Here is a 23865-nt window from a genome sequence, read left to right on the forward strand (position 1 = left end):
GTGCGCATTGAAGAAAAGTCTGGAAAGATATGCACCAAGGCTAATATCAAGTGAAAAGCTCTGGAGAATAGATTGGTTGCTTGAGAAAGAGACTTTTTAAAAATTCAGTGCATCTGTATATTGTTTGCCTTTTTCTGCCTCGAGCATGTCTTATTTCTACAATTTAAAAGGATATTTTTACAAAGAGATAGTGATAAATGAGTAGGATCCTGGAACAGAAAGGAAAAACTGGTGAAATTTAAATAAAGTCTGGAGTCAAGTTCATAGTAATATGCAGTTTTGGTTTCCTGGTTGTAACAAAGGTACCAGGGAAATGTAAGATATTAGCAATAGGAGAAATGATGAGGGGTCTGTGGGAATTCTCTGTATTATCTTTGCAACTTTTCTGTAAGTCTAAAATTCTTCCAAAATGAAAAATTGATTAGAAGAGGGAGAGAGGCTTGTAGCCAAAGAAGCTTTGGCAGCTGGAACCTTTTTGTTCTGGAAGAATTCAGGTTCCTACCGAGCTCCTTTGCTCTGCGAGCTCTGTCTGGGTCTGCAGGCACCCCACACACGGAGACCCCCGCCTGGCCTCCTGAGAGTTGCGGGGATTATCTGAGCCAAGCCTGTGTGCGGCTAATATCCTGAGTTCTACTCTGGGAAACCAAGGTGTGGGCTCACCCCAGCCCTCACCCCTTCTGAGCCAGCTTCTCAGTGACCCCACAGCAACCCCTGCCCTTTACCCAACCCGCTCTTTTTTATGAGTTAGTTTTTTAGAGCGGATTTAGATTCACAGCAAAATTGAGAGGAAAGTACAGAGATTTCCCATATACCCCCTGTTCCCACGCATGCACAGCCTCCCCCATTATCCATATCCCCCACGAGCGTGGTGCATTTGTTACAATTGATGAACCTACGTTGACACATCATCATCACCCAACGTCCATAGTTTACATTAGGGTTCACGCTTGGTGTTGAACATTCTGTGGGTTTGGACAAACGTGTATGACATGTATTCGTCATTGTGGTATCATACAGAGCATTTCCACTGCCCTGAAAATCCTTTGTGCTCCACCTATTCTTCCCTCCCACCCCACTGCCAGCCCCTGGCAACCACTGATCTTTTTACCGTCGCCACAATTTTGCCTTTTCCAGAATGCTGTCTAGTTGGAATCATACAGTATTGTAGCCTTTTCAGAATGGCTTCTTTCTCTTGGTGGTATGTATTTAAGGTTCCTCCATGTCTTTTCATCACTTGATAACTCATTTCTTTTTAGTGCTGAATAATATTCCATTGTCTGGATATACCACAGTCTATTTATCCATTCACCTACTGAAGATGTCTTGGTTGCTTCCAAGTTTGGGCAATTACGAATAAAGCTGCTATAAGCATGTGTGTGCAGGTTTTTGTGTGAAAATAAATTTTGAACTCGTTTAGGTAAATACTAAGAAGCATGATTTCTGGATCATATGGTAAGAGTATTTTTAAGAAACTGCCAAACTGTCTTCCAAAGTGGCTGTAACATTTTGTATTCCCACCAGCAACGAATGAGAGTTCCTGTTGCTCCACATACTCATCAGCATTTGATGTTGTCAGTGTCCTGGATTTTAGTCTCTCTAGTAGGTGTGTAGTTGTATCTCATTGCTGCTTTCATTTGCATTTCCCTGATGACATCACATCTTTTCATATGCTTGCTTGCCATCTATATATCTTCTTTGGTGAGGTGTCTGGTAAGGTCTGTAGCCCATTTTTTAATCAGGTTGTTTTCTTATTGTTGAGTTTTAATAATTCTCTGTATATTTTGGGTAACAGTCCTTTATCAGATGTGTCTTTTGCAGAGATTTTTCTCCCAGTCTGTGGCTCGTCTGCTCATCCCCTTGATAGTGTCGTTTGCAGAGCATAAACTTTTAATTGTAATGAAGTTCTGGTTATCAGGTGTTTTTTTCATGGATCATGCCTTTGGTGTTCTATCTAATAAGTCATCACCATACCCAAGGTCATCCAGATTTTCTGTGTTATCTTCTAGGAGTTTTATAATAAGTTCATGTTTATATTAAGATCTGTGATCCACTTTGAGTTCATTTTTGTGAGGGGTATAAAATCTGTGTCTAGATTCATCTTTTGCATGTTGATATCCAGTTGTTCCAGCACCATTTGTTGAAAAGACTATCTTTGCTCCACCGTATTGCTTTTGCTCCCTTGTCAAAAATCAATTGACTGTATTTATGTGGGTCTGTTTCTGCGCTCTCTATTTTGTTCCATTGATCTATTTGTCTATTATTCCACCAATACCACTGTTTTGATTCTTGTAACTTTATAGCAAGTCTTGACATTGGGTAGTGTCAGTCCTCCAATTTTGTTCTTCTTCAAGATTGTGCTGGCTATTCTGGATCTTATGCCTCTCCATAGAAATTTTAGAATCCCTTTGTTGATATCCACAAAAGAACTTGCTGGGATTTTGATTGACTATTTTCTTTTTACCTATATCCTTTATCCAATCCAGACCCTGCCTTCTCACTATCCTCCTCCTAATTTATAATGATATGGATATGGACTCAGGAATGAGGTCTGAGGTCTGTTGTGTGGAGTTGAGAAGACAGGTGGGGTTTGATAGTGGCAACATGAAGCTCATAGTAATAAACGAGATGCCCAAAATATACTTCTCCTCACCTTGTCCCCATTGCCAGTGACCTCAGTGGAGGAGTGGCTGAATGAGAATCATGAGGATGCTACCAGATGACCTTCCCTGACTGGAAGCCCCTGGAAAAAAAGGAGCTGAGCCCGGCATGACTGCCTGCTTCTTCTCTCCATTCAGGCTCCACTTCTTGGTGTTCGACACAGAGGAGGTCCATGATGTGCTGCGCATCTGGGATGGGCCTGTGGAGAGTGGGGTTCTGCTGAAGGAGCTCAGCGGCTCAGCCCTGCCCAAGGATCTGCATAGCACCTTCAACTCAGTCGTTCTGCAGTTCAGCACCGACTTCTTCACCAGCAAGCAGGGGTTTGCCATTCAGTTCTCAGGTCTGTGCTTGCCTTCTGCTGGCACCCTCTCCATTTGTCATGCTGCCTGCTCTCCTTCTCTCTCAAGTCCCTCCTTTCCTCCATCTCCACTCGAGTAAAGATATTTATTGAGCGTCTGCTGTGTGCCTGGTACATGGTTAGCACCTGTTCAAATATCCATGCTAAGCTTACTCTAGGGGGAAGACAGGCAGGTTAATAGACCCTTACATACAAATTGATAAGCATCTGGAGGGAGAACTATAAACTGTAATAGTCACCGTGGAGCATCAAGAAAGATGTTCCAGAAAAGACGATGCCCAATCTCAGACCTGAAGGATGAGTAGAAGTTACACAAGAAAAGACAGTATTTCAAGGAAGGAGTGGTCAACTATGACATGGCATTGGAGTTGCCACTGAGTTGGACTTTGGAGGATTTGTGGATCCTTATTAGATGAAAGAGAGAGAAAAGGGCCTCCTAGATGCAAAGAACACATGGACAAATACAGAGACAGGATAATAGGTTCTGGAAGTGGACAATTGTCCATTGTGGCTGAAACACGCGTAGCGTTGAGAGATTCAGGGGAGGTACCAGTTGACGATGGTTTGAGGTGCAGCTATGGAAGAGCTGATCTGCCTTGCCTCACACTCTAGTTCTCCGTTTAGTGCATATCTCGGTAAAGACTGGAAGCCAACACAAGTAATCTAAATTCAATTAATTATGTACTGAAGTAGCCAATTATGGAGGAGCATGACAAAGAGCCACCAAAAATGGAAAAAGCTCAAACCTTCAAGTCCCAATATTAGATCATTTATATGATTGGCCCTGCCTCTCCCTGTGATGCACCATCTCATCGCCTCTGAAGTGCCTCTTCCATCACTTATCTCCCTGCACAAGTGACTCTGCCTCGGTTTCTGCTTGTGTTTATTATACAGCAGCTGTCTTCATTATCATCTCCTTACACCATTGTGTGTGTGTGCATGAGGGCGGTTTCCGTGATGATTCCAGAGCAAGCCTGTGTGGCACCTGTGCCATGGTTTTGCCTCCACATTCTCACCCAGTTGGTGTATCAGCTAAGGGTGGATGGGTATATCTCTGGCACCAGTGAGGCTGTAATGGAGTTGCAAGCCCTACTTCCAGCTCTTTTGTGCATCCGTCTTCTCCGTGGAGGTGAGCATCTAGCAGTGTGTGGGGCAGATGAGGGTCTCCAGGATCATGTTCCTTTATACTCATTAACTTGCCGACATAATGCTCATGCAGGCTTCCAGCCCAGCAAGGAAGAGCTCCTTGCAGGGTTCATTGGGGATCTTCTTACCTGAAATCCACGCACCCCCTCACCCAGGGAGAGAGTCCCTGGGGACCACCAAGTAGCGCTGAATTCATCCAAGATTCAAGTCCTCCCGTGGGGCAACAAGGGAGTCATTTTAGATAAGGATTTCCCAACATCTGTTCCCTGGGGTTCCATGGACTATTGATTGGTATTTTAGGAAAAAGAAGTTTGCATGATTGAGAAATGTTGAGAAGGTACTTAGATTGAGGCAGACCTAAAGAGGTTATCTGAAGTTTGGGACCTCCGAGAATTTTTGGTCTGCTAATGCAGATAAATTCAGAAGATGTCTGGTAGGTAGGTCACAACTCCTAAACGTATTTGGCCATGGATGATGTTTTTCTAGGCCATCTCAAGAGATTGGCATTTCTTAGAACAAACTTTAGAAATGGCTGGGATAAGCGATAGAAGGCGCTCCCAGCAGTAAGGAGAGCAGAAGGCTAAAGAGACAGCTCAGTCCACTCTCTGGGGAAAGGAGTATTATGAGTAATTAAACCAGACGAGTATTTTCTCTGACTGTGCCCAAGCTGATGGGAATGGCTTAAAAAAAAAAAAAAAAAGTCCATAATCATACTGACGAATTCCACTATAGATGTGCTTTATCTGACCTCCGCTGTGTCCTCAGTATTGCCACGTGGGACAGAGTCCCTGAGCACCCTCATGAGCTGCGCCTTTGCCCGGCCCAGCTTTGACCACTTTCTCATGCATCACTCATCCCATGGAAGTGTTGTTCATCCTTCCAGGTTCGTCTCAGATGCCATTGCTGTAGCCTATGGCACCCCCAGCACCCTACTTCTAGTTCTTCAGCACATTGTCAATTCCAGACACTCTGCCCTGTCTCAGAGCTGGCCACCTACTTGCCATCCCACAGAAGTTCTTAGAGGGTCAGGGCCACATCATGCCAACCAGACTCCTCCACAGCGTATGCATGCAGCAGGTGCTCACTCACCGCTTGCTGAACAAAGGGGCACACGAAGGCATGAACAGACGAATGGATGGTTTTCTCTAACATGAGGGTTTCCTTTGGCAAGCCGCCCTGAGCATTGCTTAAGTCCACGGAGAGGGGAGTGGGCAAAGCCGCCTCGCCTGGGCTCCAGGAAGGCCATGAGAAGCCGGCCCAGAGTTCTGGGCGTAACCAAGGTTCAGGAAAGGTCACCTTCCCTGTTGCTGTCGTCGGTTAGCAAATACCAGGACTACTCTGGGGAGGAGAGAACGGCTCACCTGTGTTAACTTTATAGTGTATGTTTGACAGCGGATTGCACAGAAATGCCAGGGACGATTAGTGCCGGCTTTGGCTTTATTAAGTAAACATGACTGTGTAACATCTGACATCCTGTCCGTACCACGTGGATCCAGCCTTTCCCATGCGGCTTTGCCGAGCCGCTCACATTCAGGGCTATTAAAGAGAGAAAGTGAGAACAAAAACAGGCAAGGGGGAGCATTGAAGGAGAGCGAAGGCTAACCGCTGCCGTCTATTGAACCAGCACCACACTAAACTCTCTGCTGCGTTCTCTCCTGAAATTTTCACGGAAACCTTAAGGGATGGGCGCCATTATTAATCCACGTTGCAGGTGTGGGCTCCGAAGCCCAGGGAGGTTTCTCCTACAAGGTCATCTAGTTAATAAGTAGCAGAGCCTGGTTCAGAACCCCTGTGAATGATTCCCAGACCTAGGCCCTTCATCATTGCACTCTGTGGCCTCCCATATAAATAACCTATCTGAGTGTGGTAGAACAGCGAGCTGGTTTTCTTCTGGGGAATCATTTACATGTGTACAGTGTACTGCAAAGCCAGAGATGAAAGCTAAGTCGGTTTTTAATTGGGAAGGAAAAAGATTGATTCTTATTTGACTTTATAAATAAATTCAGCAAGTGTCAGATGGTGATGACTTGTTCATTTATTTATTCATTCAACAAATATTTGCTGAGCACTACTGTGTGCTGGGTACTGTTCGGGGCCCTGGGGATACAGTTGGAAGCAAACCAGCCAAAGTCTCTCTTCCAGTAGAGATGCACAAGCGATGTGCAACAAAGAGGCAAACAAATGAAGGAGCAAGATTATTACAGATTGTGCTATGAAGGGAACAAAACAAGGTAATGTGACAAAATTGATGGAACAGCGTTAAAGGATGAGCTCGGAAGGTGATCAAAGAGGCCTATCTGAGGGGGGTGACATTGGAGCTGAAAAGTGAAGGACAAGATGGAGCTGGCATAGGAAGGTCTGTGGCAAGATCATTCCAGACAGAAGGACCAGCAGGTGCAAAGGCCCTGGGGTGGTGGGGGGAGGATGAGGAGGGAGACCAACCTTGCTGTGTTGAAGAAGATTTTACACATGTGGTTGGAGCATAGTGATAGCAGATCGTTGATGGTGTTAATGACTAAAGTTGGGTCAAAGCAAAGGATAGGTTTTAAAATGTGATCTCAAAAGAGGAGGGCTTAAGATAGGATCCCATATGCAAGAGTCAGCAAACTTTGTCTGTGAAAAGTCAGATCATAAATATCCCAGGCTTCATGGGCCATATGATCTCCGTCATAACAACTCAACTCTGCTGCCAGAGCATGAAAGCAGCTGTAGAAAACATGTAAACAAATGAGCATACCTGTGTTTCGCTAAAACTTTATTTACAAAAACAGGCATAGGAGCTGGCCCGGTGGTGTAGTGGTTAAGTTCCTGTGCTCCACTTTGGTGGCCCAGGGGTCGTTGGTTCAGATCCTGGGCACCGACCTATCACTGCTCATCAAGCCATGCTGTGGTGGTGTCCCACATAGAAGAAGTAGAAGAAATTACAACTAAGATAGACAATTATGTACTGGGGCTTTGGAGAGAAAAAGAAAAAAAAGGAGGAAGATTAGCTCAGGGCCAATCTTCCTCACCAAAACAAACAAACAAACAAAACAGGCATAGAGCCAGATTTGGCTGTGGGCTCTAGTTTGCCATACACTGTCTTAGGTGTTATTGGGTGTAAGGTATTAGATACTATAATTTCAGACTCGTCCACACAATGCTATGTCTAATAATTAGTGATATTGTGTATACAGTTGCCCTAGGCTCAGGCTTCTCAAACTTTCTACCCGAGTTGTTCTAATAGCAGAGGTGGGTGAATGCATATCCGCAGGAGATCTCGAGGGAGGAGGAAGCACAAAATCTCTTTGAGGCTTCATGATTTTGCTTAAGAACTCATGTGAATTTTATGTTCTACTCCATAATAAATTCATTTGTTTTAGTGTAAAGTTATTTTTTCCCAAAATGTTTGAGAAAAATTAACCCTCCAAGCCAGTGAACGTTATTGATCCTGTGGCCTCCAGAACCTCTGTCCCTGGGGCCTGCCGATCACAGTCTGTGAACGATGACATGGGTGGGGACGGTGGAGGCAGCTGGGGTTGTTGCCCCTGCCTCAGAATCCTTTCCCTTGGCGTTCTCATATACTGCGTCTTTCAGGGCGTTTTCTCACGCTGCATCTGTTCCTTCATTCACTCACCCATTTTTTTATTCACTCATTCCTTCCTTCCATCATTCGCTTGGTGTTCACTTTTAAAACTCCTGCTCTAATGTTACACTAGTTTAGATATTAGACTTCAAACATCTCCCAAATTCCTGAGCTTTCTCAATTTTTAATACATCTCGGCTACTTACGTTTGTTTTGAACTCTCCACTGCCACTTGCTACAAACATCTGACTTTTTTGAATGTGGCTTCAGTCTGGCAGGTCATTGTGTGTTTGCCTTGCATGAGAGAACATGGTCTTCACCCGAATTCAGAAGCTGCCCGCACCTTCATAACCACCGCTCAGCATTCAGGCAGGCCAACGCCCGACTCCTTTGCAGACCCCTCTGATGGAATGCATGGAGTTTAGACCTCATTACCTCGTCACTCCCTCATACTGGTCAGGTTAGCTACACTTACAAAATTGCAAAGCTTATCCATGGAACAAAGCTTGAATCATTAAATCAAACTGAACTCAGTTCTATCATCACAGCAGTGCTATCACGCTTAACTCCTGGTATCTCATGACAGGTAGACGACAGTGATGGTGGATGGTGGAATGGGTGGTGGCCACAAGCAGTGGTGGAGGCAGCGACAGAAATGGGGGTGAGAATGGAGACAGTGGCACCATGGCTGCAGCTGAGGACACTGGTGGGAGGTGCTGGTGATCAAGGCAGTCGCACTGGTGATGGAAGTGGCAGTGACAGGGAGGTGACGAGCCAAGAGTTTCATTGTCTGACAGACACCTAGGCAACCTCACTTCCTCTTCTGTTTTCTTATCCCAGTGTCCACAGCAACATCCTGCAATGACCCTGGGGTCCCGCAGAACGGGAGCCGGAGTGGTGACAGTTGGGAAGCCGGTGACTCCACAGTGTTCCAGTGTGACCCCGGCTACGCGCTGCAGGGAAGCGCCGAGATCAGCTGTGTGAAGATCGAGAACAGATTCTTCTGGCAGCCCAGCCCGCCAACGTGCACGGGTACAAAGCAGCTTCAGAGGGACCCTGCCTTCTCCTCCCACCTCTTGTGTGCTCCAGATCCGCCCCGCGCACACACACACATAAGCAGCAGCTGGGTCTTGAGCCTGGCCAAGGGAATTGGAACACCAAAGTTGCAGAAAGCCCAAAGTTTACCCTGCTTTGCATGCATACATGCACACACACACACACACACACACTTGGTCACATTCACACACGCAACTCACACGCTGCACACTACAAATTCTTCACTCTCCAAAATGGTCCCAAAGATTTCTAAGCATGGCGTGTCTGTCCCTTTTCTCCCTGGCCCAGGCTGTTTAGGTTGGAAAGGGGCCAATGGGTCACCTCTGGAGGTCAGGGTCAGCAGGTTCCGAAATGACCCTTCTATTTCCTGAAGCACCGGAAGGGCCCCCACAGGCGAGGGGTGCAAAGGAAGGAAACTTGTGCTTCCTCTTCTCAAGGACATTGTTGGTTCCCTGAGTGTTGGTTCTCCAGACCCGTCTGTACTCGTGAAATCTCCCGATTTGACAGATGAAGAGATGGAGACAAAGATGTGTCCAAGGTCAGGTAGCTTGTAAGAGTTGGGCCTGATAATCCTGCTCCCTAGCTGTGTGAGCCTGCGTGAGAGGAGGACAGGAGAGAAAGAGTAGAAACAAGCGTTCCGGGTGCTCACTGTCACGCGGCTTTTTCTCAGGCAAAATGCTAAATGCATTTATCTCCCGCGTCAATGACGGGTGTTAGAAGAGAACAGCAGTCATCGAGTCCTTGCCATGTGCCAGCCCCGTACTGGACGTTTACTTACACAGCCTCCTTTCTGTACAGCTCTCTCAAGTGAGGACCATGCCCTCACTTTACACTCGAGGAAACTGAAACTTAGACAGATTTGTGTATCTTGCCCCAAATCCAGAGCTAGGTTATGGTGGAGCAAAGATTCACACCCACATCAGTCTGAAGGCAAAGCCTTTCATTTCCTCCCCCCCACATTGACTCCACGCTGGGGACGGGCTCAGGGGACTGCCCGAGACGTACCCCTGCAGCGGCCATCCTAGCCACCCTGCGCCCCCACACGGGCTCCACGGGAGCCACTGTCCAGGCCTCTGAGGCCTGACCTCTGTGGGCCATGCTCTGAGGCCTGGCCTTGAAGGTGAGAACTAAACCCTGTCTCTCAGAGGTCATTGGGAGTGTGCATGACAGGCGCGTGGTGAGTGTACAGCGGGCAGGAAGTTGAGAGCTGGGTTCCAGAACCAGCTCGGTTCTCAGCGACGTGGCATGCCATGTGGGAGAGAGCGTGGGGTACGGAAGCAGGCAGATCCGGGTAGGCCCTGGCTCTGCCGTTCACTAGTTCAGTGGCCTTGGGAAATTGCTTCATCTCTCCGAGCCTCAGTTTTCTTGTCCATAAAGTGAGAGTGAATATACTTCCCTCACGGCCTTGTGGGGTGAGGACACAAATAACCCTAATCTCAAGAAATACTCATTTCTCTCCTTCCCTCCTTCCTTCCTCCATCCTCTCCTCTCTTCTTTGTTTTCTTCTTTCGAGGTTTTGGACTCACTTCCCTTCTCTGAACCAGAATTCCGTCTGGTTAAGGGAATTCCGGTGAGGCCTGGGAGGGAATCAGATGCCCTCTGAGCCCCCTTGCAAATCCAGCATTCTCTAAGGCAGCAGTTCCTTAGCTTTTCTTGTGGAAAAGCAGGTCCTGAGACAAGACTGTCCCGGGTGGAGAAGGAGGGCTGCGCTGCGTTACTTTGGGGAGAGCAGCGACTGTGTGGTGAGCAGGGCAAAGAGGTTAATTCGGCTTTCATTACCCATCTTCTGCGCTCGGCTTAGAGAAAGGTTCCTGCAGCAACAAAGTGAACATCTTTGCCTTTTCCCTCCAACAGTCTGGAAATCCCAGCGACAGGCCCCTAATTTCCAGCTCCCTTGGCGGTCTGCCATGACCGGTCTGGCTGGCTTTGACATCCCCGCATTATAGGGAGGGAGCAAAGGAAGGAAATACGTGTTTGTGGAACCTCAGCCCCATCACGGGCGCTGGCCTAGACGTTGTAGCTACATTATCACAAATGAAATCACCACGTGGTAAGTTTAGAGCTCAGGGTCTGGATTCCAACTATCTGGGTTCAAGCCTGGCTTCACCACAAGCTGTGTGCTCTTAGACAGATTACTTAATCTCTCTGTGCCTCATTTTCCTCCTCCATACAATAGGGAAAATAATAGTACCTACCTCATTGGGTTGTTTTGAGGATTAAATAAGATAATACTATAAAGCACTTAGAACGTGGTTCATAGGAAACACAGTATACATTAGAAGCCATTATCGTCGTTACTCTTTTCTTTTTTTATTTTATAGATGAGGAAATGGAGGCTCAGAGAGATGGGATAGCTTGCCCAAACTCACAGCTAGTAAGTGGCATAGGCGGAATTTGAACCCAGGACTGTGCAAACTTGAAAATCAATGGCCTTTTTCACAACTCTCGCCCCTCACTACAGCCTGACCACTCCTTGGCCATCTGGGATGGTCGGGAGCCTGTTTCCACTTCCATCTGGGCATCTGTGGTTTGTGAGCTCAAGCCTGGGCCTGCAAGGCAGAGCTCGCCTTCCATCTCTAACTCACGGAGCGTGTGGACGGGGCACGGTCACGGGTGTGGGGGCAAGTGCCCTGGCTTAGAAGTGAGACCTGGCTTCTAGTTCCAGCGTGGCTTCCCAGCCCCACTGAGTCCCCACTGCAAGGATGGGGTGACGCTGGGATGTTGCCACGGCTTCATTTGGCTTCCTACAGCTCGGCTGTCCTGCTGACTAGTGTCTGGGCCTAGAAGGGGAAAAAGGAACTTTCTTTGTGCCAATCAACTAGCCCCCAGCAGCAGGAGCCCCCCGTCATGGAGCAGCCCAGGAGTCCAGCCAGAGCCTTGAGGCACAACTGGCAGAGGGCGGTTAGGCCCGTGCCAGAGTCTTGGGTGGGAAGCAGATGCCCAAACGTCTGATGCCAGGGAGCCATCTGGAAGGGAGCTGTACCAGGGTAGAGGCCTAGAACCCAAACAAACTGAGAGCACTTTGGGGGTGAGCAGAAGAATAACGGAGGTGGTTCCAGAAACACTGACACTCACCCCATCTGTGGCAAAGTTAAGGGAAGAGACCCCTGAGCTGGCAAGGGAAGCTGGAGCCTGGCAGCCCTTGCCTGAAGGGAGGCATCATTGTGCCCCCTTGGGAGGACCCCTGGGAGCCGGGACTGCAGACACGGGTAGAGCCACTGTCTGTGGACTGGACAGTGTGGTCTTGCTTTGAGTTCGAGGTTTCATCCTGATCATCCAGGCCTCCAGTCTGTCCCATTCATCGAACCATCTTCTCTGGAGAGGGTTCAGCAGAGAGATGAGTGGGATACGAGGCAGACCTGACTCAAGGGAGCGTCCTCGCTCCCAGAAGCTCTTGCGGCTGGGCCTTCTGGCTCCGGCCTGCGGGGAGGGGGCCTCCGGGAAGGGCACTCGTCTCTATGCCACTGCCGCCAGGGATTCTGCAGCAGTCCAGAAGAGTGGGCAGATGACGGCCTCCAGGACCGGACAGCTGTGGGTTTGAGTCTGAGTGACCCAGGGCAGGTTACTTGTCCTCTCTGAGCCTCAGTTTCCTCCTTTCTAAGTCAGGGAGGATAACCCATAGCTCATTAAGTTGCTATGAGACGTAAACGAGATGATGTGTCTGAGATGCTGTACGTCTGAGATGCCTGACGTTTAACAGGTGCCCACCTGAACGGTCCTGGTGCTCAGGTTGGTGCTTGAAACATATTATCCACGGAAAACAGCACACTGCACGTGACCACTCAGAGTTTATGTTCAGCCATGTTAGGGCTTTTATGACCCGGCCTGCAGACCTTCCATTTCTTTTTTTTTTTTAAAGATTTTATTTTTTTTCCCTTTTTCTTCCCCAGTACATAGTTATATATTCTTCATTGTAGGTCCTTCTAGTTGTGGCATGTGGGACGCTGCCTCAGCGTGGTTTGACGAGCAGTGCCATGTCTGTGCCCAGGATTCGAACCAATGAAACACTGGGCCGCCTGCAGCGGAGCACGCGAACGTAACCACTCGGCCACAGGGCCAGCCCCAAGACCTTCCATTTCTTAAACGGCCCCCGTGGGGCATGGATCCAGCCCCTTAAGCCTCACCCTAAGCATAAGCTGCAGCGTGAGGGAACAAAGCTCAGCCCTGCAAAAGGCGAGCAACTGCAGTCTTGGACATGCCCTTGGCTCCGCCTCCGGGTCCCGTCTCAGATTTTCTAGCATCTGCTTGAACAACTCTCTGTGCCCCTATTTGCCTACTCCACTGCCAACCGCCAACAGCGCCCTGTAGTTTTCAGACCAGGCCACATTTGTAGTCTCAGCCGTCTTTTCCTGTAATGACCCCATGCACTTCCCAGGCTCGGCTGCGTCACAGCCTCGTGCTCTAGAGCAATAACCCAGCCGTGGAGGAGGAGAGCTCATTCAGGGTCTGAGAGGTGCCTGGGAGGGCTCCGGGAGAGCAGCTGGCTGTATCAGCAGCCACCTTCCACCTCCCTGCCTTCTGGAAAGGCCTGTCATCTCCTTGGAGGGGGCCACCGTGCCCTAATTGGGGATTTGTAATATCTCCATACAATTGAGGCATACACGCTCTCCTGATTAGGCCTCCTGGAAAACTGGAAGGGATCGGCAGCCCCAAGCAGATGCCAAGTCAGCTGGCTGTGGAGGAGGCCAGCCACGCTTGGCAGGTGAATGTGGTTACGTTTTCCACTCCTCCTGGTATCGAGTGTGCTGGAACTCGTGGTAAACACCTACAGAGCTCGCCTGGAAACAGGATGTAAGGCAGTGGAAGGAGAGCATGCATTTCATATGTCTGAAAGATGAGTGATGGCTCTGTATATTGACTACTTGCTGTATGCTAAATGCTTTAACAGACATCTCCAAAATCTTTCTAGTCCCCCATGAAGGAGATATTATCTCTTTTTGCAATAGAGAAAGGACACTGAGGTCCAGAGAGGTTAGGTAAATTCCATAAGGTCACACAGCCAGGAAGTGGCAGAGCCAGGTATTTTGTTTTTGTTTTTTAATAATTGATTGAGGTGAAGTGCACATAACATAAAAGGAACCATTTAAAAACAAATGATTCGGGCCGGCCAGGTGGTGCAGCAGTTAAGTGCATACGTTCCTTTTTGGCGGCCCGGGGTTCCCTGGTTCCAGTCCCAGGTGCGGACATGGCACTGCTTGGCATGCCGTGCTGTGGCAGGCATCCCACATATAAAGTAGAGGAAGATGGGCACGGATGTTAGCTCGGGGCCAATCTTCCTCAGCAAAAAGAGGAGGATTGGCAGCAGATGTTAGCTCAGGGCTAATCTTCCTCAAAACAAACAAACAAAAATAATAAAAACAAACAATCCAGGGGCACTTAGTGCATTCACAACGTTGTACAACCACCTCCTCTATCTAGTTCCAGAACATTTCCATCACTTTGAGGTAAACCCTCACACCCATTACGCTCCAACCTCCCCTTGGCCCCTAGAGCCAAGTTTTAACTGAGGTCTCTCAGACTCAGTCCCTCCTCTGCTGCACTGACCGGGACCCATGTGACCAGGTGAAGGGGACAGTCTCAACCCCGTGTTCCTCTCTCCTCAGCTCCCTGCGGGGGAGACCTGACGGGACCATCAGGAGTCATCCTGTCACCAAACTACCCAGAACCCTACCCGCCAGGCAAGGAGTGCGACTGGAAAGTGACAGTGTCGCCAGACTACGTCATCGCCCTGGTATTTAACATGTATGTACCTTTCCCCCGGGTGGGAGACAGAGGGCTCAGAGCAGCTAGGGCTTTCACACCCGGGTCTCTTGGTGAGTATACACAGGTCTGCTGTGAGCGGCGTTCCCCATTTCGTGGCAGGGGAAAGAGTCCCAGAAAGGAGAGAAACTAGCATTTATTGAGTGTCCCCTATGTGCTCGGCTCACTGGCTTCACACATCTGACCTTCTTTAATCCTTATAATGATGTATGAAGGAGCTATTAGTATTTCCTTTTTGTTTTTTTTTTTTACCTCTGAAGATGTTGATATTCAGCAAGGAGGACCCTGCTGCATCCTTTTCCCCTGCCCTCCTGTCTTTTCCTCCTCTGCACTCACCTGGCTCCTTCCGTCACGCTCCCCAGCACACAAGGAGGCTCAGGGTTCTTGCAGGTGCGCCCCACCCAGCTCCTGCGCTGTCTCCTTTATTCCTCTTAGAAGCAAGCTCCTCAAAAGAATTGTTTCTGCTTTTCTCTCCTTCCTTACCTCCTGTTCACTCTCAAACCGCCGAAATCTGGTTTCTGCCTCCACGGTTCCACCGGCAACTCTTCTGATGAAAGACACCAACGAACTCCTGGTTGGGAAACAAAATGGAACTTTCCGTGTTTTATCCTCCCACACCTCTTGATCGCGCCCTCCATCCTTACCCTGCTTTTCCCCTTGGTTTTTTGAAGTTACTCCCTTTTGGTGCTCTAGCTTCTTCTGTGATTTCACGACTTCCTTTCCATGCCCCTCATCCTCTGCCAGGTTCTACGATGGGCTCCTTCTTTTCTTGCCCACACCTCCTTCCTGGACAAGCGCATCCACTCCAAAGACTTCACTCTCCTCTTGTAAACTGAGGACTCCCCTCTCACCCATCCAGACTTTCTTCTGAGTTACAGGCTCCCATATCTAACTGTTGGAGGTCTCTGTCTGGTGCCTGTAGGCACTCAAATGCAACGCATACAAAACGAAGCGTATTACTTCTCCTCCCGGATGACCTCTGTTCTGAATATTGCAGGGTGGCACCGTCATCCACCTTCACTGCTTCTTCCATTAGCCACCAAGGTGTGGCGCCTCTGCTGCCATAACACTCCTCGTATTTTCCCTCCTTCTTCATCCTCCCAGCTACTGTCTTGCTGGAAGCCCTCATTATTTCCCATCTAAATTACTGCCATACTCTCCTAACTAGTTCCACTGCCCATCTTACCTTCCACGCCGATTCTTCCTTAGCTAGCTGTCAGACTGATCTTGTCACGCAAAATGCTAAACTAACCACCTCATTTTCCATTTTAATATGCAATCATATACTCCTCGGCAATAAAAAGGAATAAACTACTGACACATGCAGCCACGTGGATGAATCTCAACAATATCATGCTGAGCAAAAGAAGACAGACATAAAAAAGTACATAATGTGTGATTCCACTTACATGAAATTTTAGGATCAGCAAAACTAATCTGTGGTGATAAAATTCAGTTCAGGGGTAGCTTCTGGGGGTGGGGAAGACTGATTGCGAAGGGGCACCTTGGAACTTTGAGGGATGGTGGAAATGTTCTGGATCTTGATATGCATGTGTCAAAACTGACAGAGTGGTACACTTCAGAGCTGATCGTTTCATGGAGTATAAATTAGACCTCGATTTAGAAACAAAGAAACAAACAGGTAGATCCCTTATTTTGAAATCCTTTAATGACTCCCAAAGGTCCAAACTTTTGAGTTTCATTCCAAGCGATCTGGCCCCTGCCTACCTCTCCAGTCAACCCCCAGCCCAGTCCTAATGCCACCCCATCCTAACCCCTGAGCTCCAGCCAGACTGAACTATTCACAGCTTCTAAGGCTATTTCATGCCCTTGTGACTTTGTGCTTCTCCCTTCACAGCAACTTCCTTTCCCTCCTTGTCCGACCGCTGAGGGTCTTTTCATCTCCCAAGACTTCGCTCCAGCCTGGCCTCCTTGAAAGCTTCGTTTCCTCCTCCTGGAGGAACTTGGTGTTGTGCTCCCATATGCCTGTACAGACGGTAGACTTTGCCTTGTTGTCTTCACATCTGTCACTTCCTTCAGCCCCAACGCCGTCTTGAAGAAGGGGTGGTGTCTGACATATCCCCGCATCCTGGGCACAGTCCCCAGCATATTGAGGTGCTTGGATAAAGTCTGATGATGGAAGGAAGGCAGGGCCAGGCGGAAGGCAGTTAGGCATGACGGAGCCATAATGTGTGACCAAGACGGACTCACTCCAAAACCCTTCTTTGCTGACTTTTGAAAGACCAGATGGGTGAGAGCTGAATGATGGGGGCAAGAAGACCATAGCACCCGGCAGTGGTGGGGTGACCTGGCAGCTGACACCAGTGTGAGAGGGTGCCGTGGGGGTGGGAGGCCAGCGCATATCTGGCTCTTTTCCCCGTGCCTCCTAGACGCCCTTCTTCTCTGTCTGCCCACCCTACCCCTTCATCCTAGGCACGTCATGCCCCCCTCCCTCTTCCTTATGTCTTAGCTAAGGGTAGTACCACCATTTCATTCTCAGTTCCACCAAATGGGTGTCTGAGTCTCCCAAGCCGTGACTGGGTTACGAGCGAGTTTGCATCAGAAATCTCTTCTTTGTAAGCTCATTTACTTTTATTCTGTTGTTTTTATCTCTGCACACTTGATTGGTATCGACTGCCTTTGTTGGATATATACCTAAGAGTGGAATGGCTGCATCATAGGCCAGCATATGTTCAGATCTAGTAGATATTGCAAAACAGTTTTCCCAAATGGTTGAACCAATTTACACTTCCCAGCAGGTTATGAGAGCCCCAGAGGCTCCAGTTCTTGCCAATCCTTGGAATTTTCCATCCTTTTCACCCCAGGCATTCCAGCAAAATAAATTACATTCGACAACTCGAATATTCAATTTGCTAAATTCATACAGTTTTTAAAGTGGATTTTTTCCAACACCAGGGTCAGAATAACTAAGAAAAAGGCATACCTGTGGATGCCCGGAGTGGGTGGGAGCAGATCTTGAGGAGAGCTGAGGAGATAGAGGAATGAAGGCAGGGTCCTCCGTGGGAACAGGCCCCTTCCTGCCTGGGAATGGCTGCCTGGGTGGCTCTTTCCCTCTTGGGAAAGGAGGTGAAGAATAACACTGTGTCAAGAACCTTAGAGGCAGGTAAGAGACCTGGGTTCTGGACCTGCTCTGGCTGACCACACAGAGTGTGAAGTTGGTAACTCGTTTTCCCTTTTATGCACAGTATAGTGAATATAGACAACAATATTGTATTATGATCATCAAACTTGCTAAGAGACTAGATCTGAATTATTCCAACCACTAAAAAGAAATGATAATTACGTGACGTGATAGAGATGCTAATTATTGCTACAATGGCAATCATACTACAATACATAAATGTCTCCGATCAACATGTTGTTCACCTTAAATTTACACTATGTTATAGGTCAGTATATTTCAATTAAAAAAAAATTTTTTTAAAGGAAGGTGTTAGTTTTCAGCTCCAGTTTTCTGGACGCTGACTCTGGAATCTGCTCCTCAGCCACTGAGCCTTCCTTATCCATCTTTTCGCCGCACTGGGAGGCGCTGGGGCTTCATCCTCTCCCTCCCCCCAGCAAGTCGCAGGGGTTGGTACCAGTGGGATGGAGGGCTCACTGCCTGGGAGGCCCCGTCCTTTGGTGGAGCCTAAGGCCCAGGACGAGCCTTTATTTGACCTTAGCGGGGTGGGGGCGGGATGTTTTTGTTCCTAGCTTTAACTTGGAGCCTGGCTATGACTTCCTCCATATCTACGACGGACCGGACTCTCTCAGCCCCCTCATAGGAAGCTTCTATGGCTCCCAGCTCCCAGGCCGCATTGAGAGCAGCAGCAACAGCCTCTTCCTCGCCTTCCGCAGCGACGCCTCGGTGAGCAATGCTGGCTTCGTCATCGACTACACAGGTAAGGCACAGGCAAGCGCCCTGGTGGCAGAGATCGCTGAGGGCGGGGCCAGCCAGACCCGGCAGAGGGGAAGCCCGAATGCAGCGTAGAGTAGTGAGAGAGCATTGGCCGGGACCATAGGGAGCCGGTGCCAGTCCTAGCACCGCTGCCACCTGCAGAGCACTTGCCTTCCTCTGGCCCTCTAGGCGGCTTAGTCTCTCACTCCCAGGTGTCCCAGGCGTGGGAGAAAAGGAGACCAGCATTCTTCTTGCACCTCACTTCTATTCCAAATCGTTGCTCTTCTTTTCTCCTTTTTCTATGAGGATCATTCCTAGCTCTTCTTCAGTCTCATAACTTCAGCCCACACCTATCAACTAATATCTTCCCAGTCACCCCCTTAGGGTTCTGATCTGAGACTCAATCTTCCTCTCTACCCCAAAGCCCTCCACCATCCTGGATAAATTCAGTGCCCGTGTGGACAGCCCATCCAACTCCTGGGGTCACAGTGCCTAGACCTCTGCCCCAAGGACACTCCTTGGCCATACTCTGGCACCTTGTCATAGGCTGGACACTTTCTGATACTTCCTGATCACGTTGTCTCACCCCTCCAGCTGTGCCATCTTTTATTCTCATTGCACTTTTGGATTAATTAAGGCAAGCTGCATAGTGTAGGGGTCCAGAGCAGGGGTCAGCAAGTTTTTTCTTAAAGGACCAGATAGTAAATAATTTAGGCTTGTGGGCCATACGGTCTCTTTTGCAACTACTCAGTGCTGCTGGTATAGCACTCAAGCAGCTGAAGACAAAACAGAAAGGAATGGGCTTGGCTGTGCCCAATTAAAGTCTACTTACAAAAACAGGCCACATCCCTGCCTGGGCAAGAGCACAGACTGTCGGATGAACTGGGTTCAGGGCTCATCTTTCCTATTTAACAATTGCATGGCCTTGGGCACGTTATTTAATCTCTCGAAACCTCCCTTTCTTCATCTGTAAGATGAGGGTGGGGGAATAACTGCCTCACAGAAATGATGTAGAGATCAGTGACTCCACGCATCAAAGTCCTCGGCACGGTGCCCGGCACAGCTCGAGCGTTCTGTAACGTTTGGTGGTACTGAGATCAGTGCCGGGCTCTCCAGAGTTCTACTTTCTCCTACTCTATTCATCTCTTTTTGACCTTTTCTTCTTCTCTAATTATCCCAGGCCCCATTATCCACATCCTAGCTCCATTTCTTGCTTAATTTGTGAATTTGGCAAGTTATTATCTCTTGAAACCCATTTCTCCATCTATAAAATGATGGTCATAATAATTACGTTGCAGAAGGTTAAAGTTAAGAGATACTTTATACATGCATATTATATGTGTGAGTATAATGCCCCGTGTGTACTCATCACTTTACAATACTCTGGAGATGACTGATTTTGTTATTGTTACTGTAACCCAAGTTCACCCAGGCCTCATCAGCCTGTGTGTACAAATGAGGTCACATTACCAGTTAAAATTAAAAAGTTTCTGGCTCATGTCCCCCACTTGCAGAATGTAGGAGCTCAGCAACCTTTTCAAATGTCCCTTAATTAAATATTTCTGGGATCTCTTGGGAATATCTCGCATGAGCTCACAAACAATACTGATTATAATAATAGCTAACTTCATGTCCACCAACTGCTGGCGCTGTCCTCAGCACTTGGAACACATCAACTCGTCGAAGTCCTCGTAACTATTGATTGTCTGCTCTTTGTCAGATACCGTTCTAGAAGATACTTTGGTGCACAAATTAGAGAATGTATAAATAGAATAGTTTTATTTGTAGTCTTCTTTCTCATGGGGCTGGCCTGGGAAATGCATATTCTGCCATCCTCTCTTCCTCCACGCACCTACTATTCGATAAACCTCCTGCACCCAAACCCTTCTCCACATGCCGATATCAGAACTAACACAGTCACATATCTTGGAATTCTAACTGGAGGCATGATCAGCCTGGGACCCCCATCACTCCGCCACCGTCGTCCCCGCTGCCATATCATCATCATCCTGCTTTTTATTATTCATCTCTCTAATCACACCCTCATTGGTATTCCTGCCCCTGGTCCTTCTATTGCATAAACCTTGCAAAACTGCATCTTTGTTTCAGCCATACCCAAGTGGCTGAGCGTGGCCAGAAAAAGTCACACATACATGGCACATGGAGCCACCACCAAAGATACCCTTTAACCCCAGCCAAGTCTTAGCAACCCTGCAGAGCTGCCTCTGACTTCTCCCACATGGAGTCCTCTACTTGCCAGAGATTCCAAAATTTTACCCCAAATGTCACCACTTTCACATTTCTTACAAGATGACCTTATTTCATCGTCCTTGGATATAAGAAGCTCCTGAGTAGAAACTCCCTCAGCTTCTTCCCCGGTCACCTGGAACATCCAACCTGGCTGTGGCCGCCTCTCCCCAGGTCTTCTCCACTGAATTCATGTGCTGGAGCCCACTTCCAAGTCCTCTTTCCCAAAGAAGCCCTTTCCATTTTCAGCTGTTGGCCCAAGACTATATGGAGAGGAATTCTCAAATCCAAAACATAGCCCAGGGAATGAGGTCCTTCCAGCTGCCACCCGAGCCAGCCCAGCAGCTGGAGGAAGGCCAATTACTGGGAAAAGAGGAGAGGGGAGAGCGGAGGCACAGCCCACCCATGCACTCTCCACCTCCTTCTTAGCATCTGTGGTACAAGTACCAAGATAAATGTGTCTGTCTGGAGTGAGAGGTGCCTGGCGAGACCTGGAGCTGCCTTCCTTCCTTCTCAGATTGCACACCCCGTGATATTAGTCACCCCCCTGCTAAATGCCCAACCTCTGGTCAGAGAGCCCATTTGATGGGACCCCCCGCCTTACCTGTGGTCTCCTTCTCCGTCTCCCAGGATCCCTGGATTCCTCGGATGAGTCTCCTCTGCTGCCAGATCCCATGGCCTTGACAATGTTCCCTCAAGTTCAATATCTTTATAGGGGTGGCCTCCATCACTTGTTAACTGCATGGCCTTAAACAAGTTTCTTAACTTCCCTGAGCATCACTTCCTCATCTGTCAAAGAGAGACAGTGGCACCATGTGAAGGAGTTGTTGTGAGGGTTGTTAAATAGACACAGCACCTGACAGAGGACCCAGTGCCAGTAGGTAGTTGCTTTGATCTGCCCTCTTCCGTCCCTTTGCCTTTTTTCCTGTGTCATGGATATTTCATTTGTTCTGCTCTTGTTTGGGAGGGAGAAGGTCTTGGACCCCTCTTCTTGGGGCTCCCCCATTAGAACGTTGGTACAGTTTCTTTCTTGTTTACTGAAGATATAGAGTGTGACTATGATGTTTTGTACACATGTATGGAGGACTGTGGAATATATAACATGAATACAGTCCTGAGTCACTTAACAACAGGGATGTTCTGAGAGATGCATCATTAGGTGATTTTGTCGTTGGGCAAACATCATAGAGTGCACTTACACAAACCTAAACAATGTAGCCTACCACACACCTCGGCTATCTGGTACTAATCTTACAGGACCATCATCGTATATGCAGTCCATCGTTGACTGAAATGTCATTACACGGTGCATAACTGTATTTGTGATGTGTGTCATGCGTGTCCTATATATTTCTTCAGTCTATGGCAAAGAATTTAAATACTCTACACTCTTCAAATCCAGAGAACATCGCAGAATGAGATATAGCCCACTGAGGACTTGCACATTGCGGCAGGTCTGGATCCTTAGGAAGAGAAGAATTGGCCTCGTCTATCTAGAAGCCATCTTCTGTCCAAAGGCAGAATCCTGTCTTTTAGAGAGATCCAGGGCCCTGCTAGTGCTGAGGATCTGGGACCTGTGGCTTCCATGCTTTGGGAGGTGAGCGGAGGCATGTGGAGAAATGTTGCCATGTGGCTGAGCCCAGCGAAAACCACTCTCTGGGGTCAGCCCCTTTTCTGACATAAGGCAGATGGACCAGGAGCCTTTCCCCACATCCTGCCAACTTCCCAAGTGGGAACCAGAAATAGTTTGGCTGCATCTTAGTCAGGGATCACTTAGTTTCAAATTGAGAAACCCACTCAGACCAACTTAAGCAAAAAAGCGGGTAATTTATTATAAAAATGTGAAAAACAGAAGCTCACTCAAACCAACTTGAGACAAAAAAGAGACTTCATTATAAGAAAGCAACTGGGGTTGGCCTGATGGTGTAGTGGTTAAGTTGGCACACTCCGGTTCGGTGGCCCAGGGTTCGTGGGTTCAGATCCCAGGTGTGGACCTATGCACTGCTCATCATGCCACGCTGTGGCAGTGTCCCACATGCAAAATAGAGGAAGATTAGCACTGGTGTTATCTCAGCAACAATCTTCCTCAAGCAAAAAGAGGAAGATTGGCACAGATGTTAGCTCAGGGGCAATCTTTCTCAACAACAACAACAAAAAGAAAACAACTAACAGCCAAATTAATTTAAGGTAAGAAGGGTTCTACATTTTAACAGTACAGATAACAAAACTCACTCTAACTTAACAGCAAAAGGGAATATATTTTTAGACTACAAAAGCCCAAGGGCAAGAAGCATAAACTCCTAAGGGATTGAAATCAGGATGGGAGAGCTAGAGGTTGAGGTTACCTCCTCCATCTCCAGGACCACTCAGTCTCCTCCCCACCTGTTTCTAAGTAATTGCTACATTCTCCTCTCACTACAGATCAATTTTCATTGCTTCTCCATTCTCCTAGGACAAGTATGGCTGCCTCACTCTTCACTTTGAATCACTTCCCAGTTTGTGTCCCAATTCTAAATCCCAAAGGACCATCGGATTGACCAGGCTTAACTCAAGGGTCCACTGAGCAGTGTCATGGGATTAGGCTTTTTCATAAGAAGCAAGGGCAGATGAGGCATTTTTATTAATTTGTTCACTCAGTAATATTTACTGAGCACCCACTATGTACCAGACACTAATGTAGGGGCTGGCAACAGAGCAGGGGACAAAACAAAGTCCCAGCCTCCATGGAGCTCACGTCCTAGACTGATGGACAAGTCTGCTACCAGTGAGAGGTTGGAGGGCCGCCTAATTATAAGGCAGAGATGAATGGGTTTGTAGGTGCCTCTGTTCACTTGCTCCCGGAAGGTGGCTGTGGTATCTTGGCCATCTCTGGGCAGGCCTCCTCAGAGACGATTCTGAGTGCAGTCACGTCAATTATGGATTTCCGTTAGACCGTGTTCTGAGGCACTTCTCTTCTGAATTCAGCCTTCTGGGTAGCTTTACTCTTTGCTAAAGGGATACACAGGGAATGAGGAGGATCCTGTCTTTGGGATACAGTTATTAAAAATGAGGGGCCAGCCCGGTGGTGCAGTGGTTAAATGCGCACATTCTGCTTCTCGGCTGCCCAGGGTTCACTGGTTCAGATCCTGGGTGCAGACATGGCACCGCTTGGCAAAAAGCCATGCTGTGGTAGGCATC

The 23865-nt window shown here is 48.1% G+C and overlaps 1 protein-coding gene across 1 annotated transcript in view; it reads left to right on the plus strand.

The window, feature by feature from the left end:
- CSMD2 (CUB and Sushi multiple domains 2) overlaps nucleotides 1-23865 on the plus strand; it is a 585891-nt gene that overhangs the window by 439293 nt on the left and 122733 nt on the right. The window contains exons 26-29 of the mRNA XM_046662326.1: nucleotides 2796-2998; nucleotides 8568-8759; nucleotides 14387-14525; nucleotides 18258-18445. Coding sequence (XP_046518282.1) covers nucleotides 2796-2998; nucleotides 8568-8759; nucleotides 14387-14525; nucleotides 18258-18445 — 722 coding nt within the window. The remainder of the gene's footprint in view (nucleotides 1-2795; nucleotides 2999-8567; nucleotides 8760-14386; nucleotides 14526-18257; nucleotides 18446-23865) is intronic.

The sequence above is a fragment of the Equus quagga genome, chromosome 5 (genome assembly GCF_021613505.1).
Source record: "Equus quagga isolate Etosha38 chromosome 5, UCLA_HA_Equagga_1.0, whole genome shotgun sequence".
Lineage (NCBI taxonomy): Eukaryota > Metazoa > Chordata > Mammalia > Perissodactyla > Equidae > Equus > Equus quagga.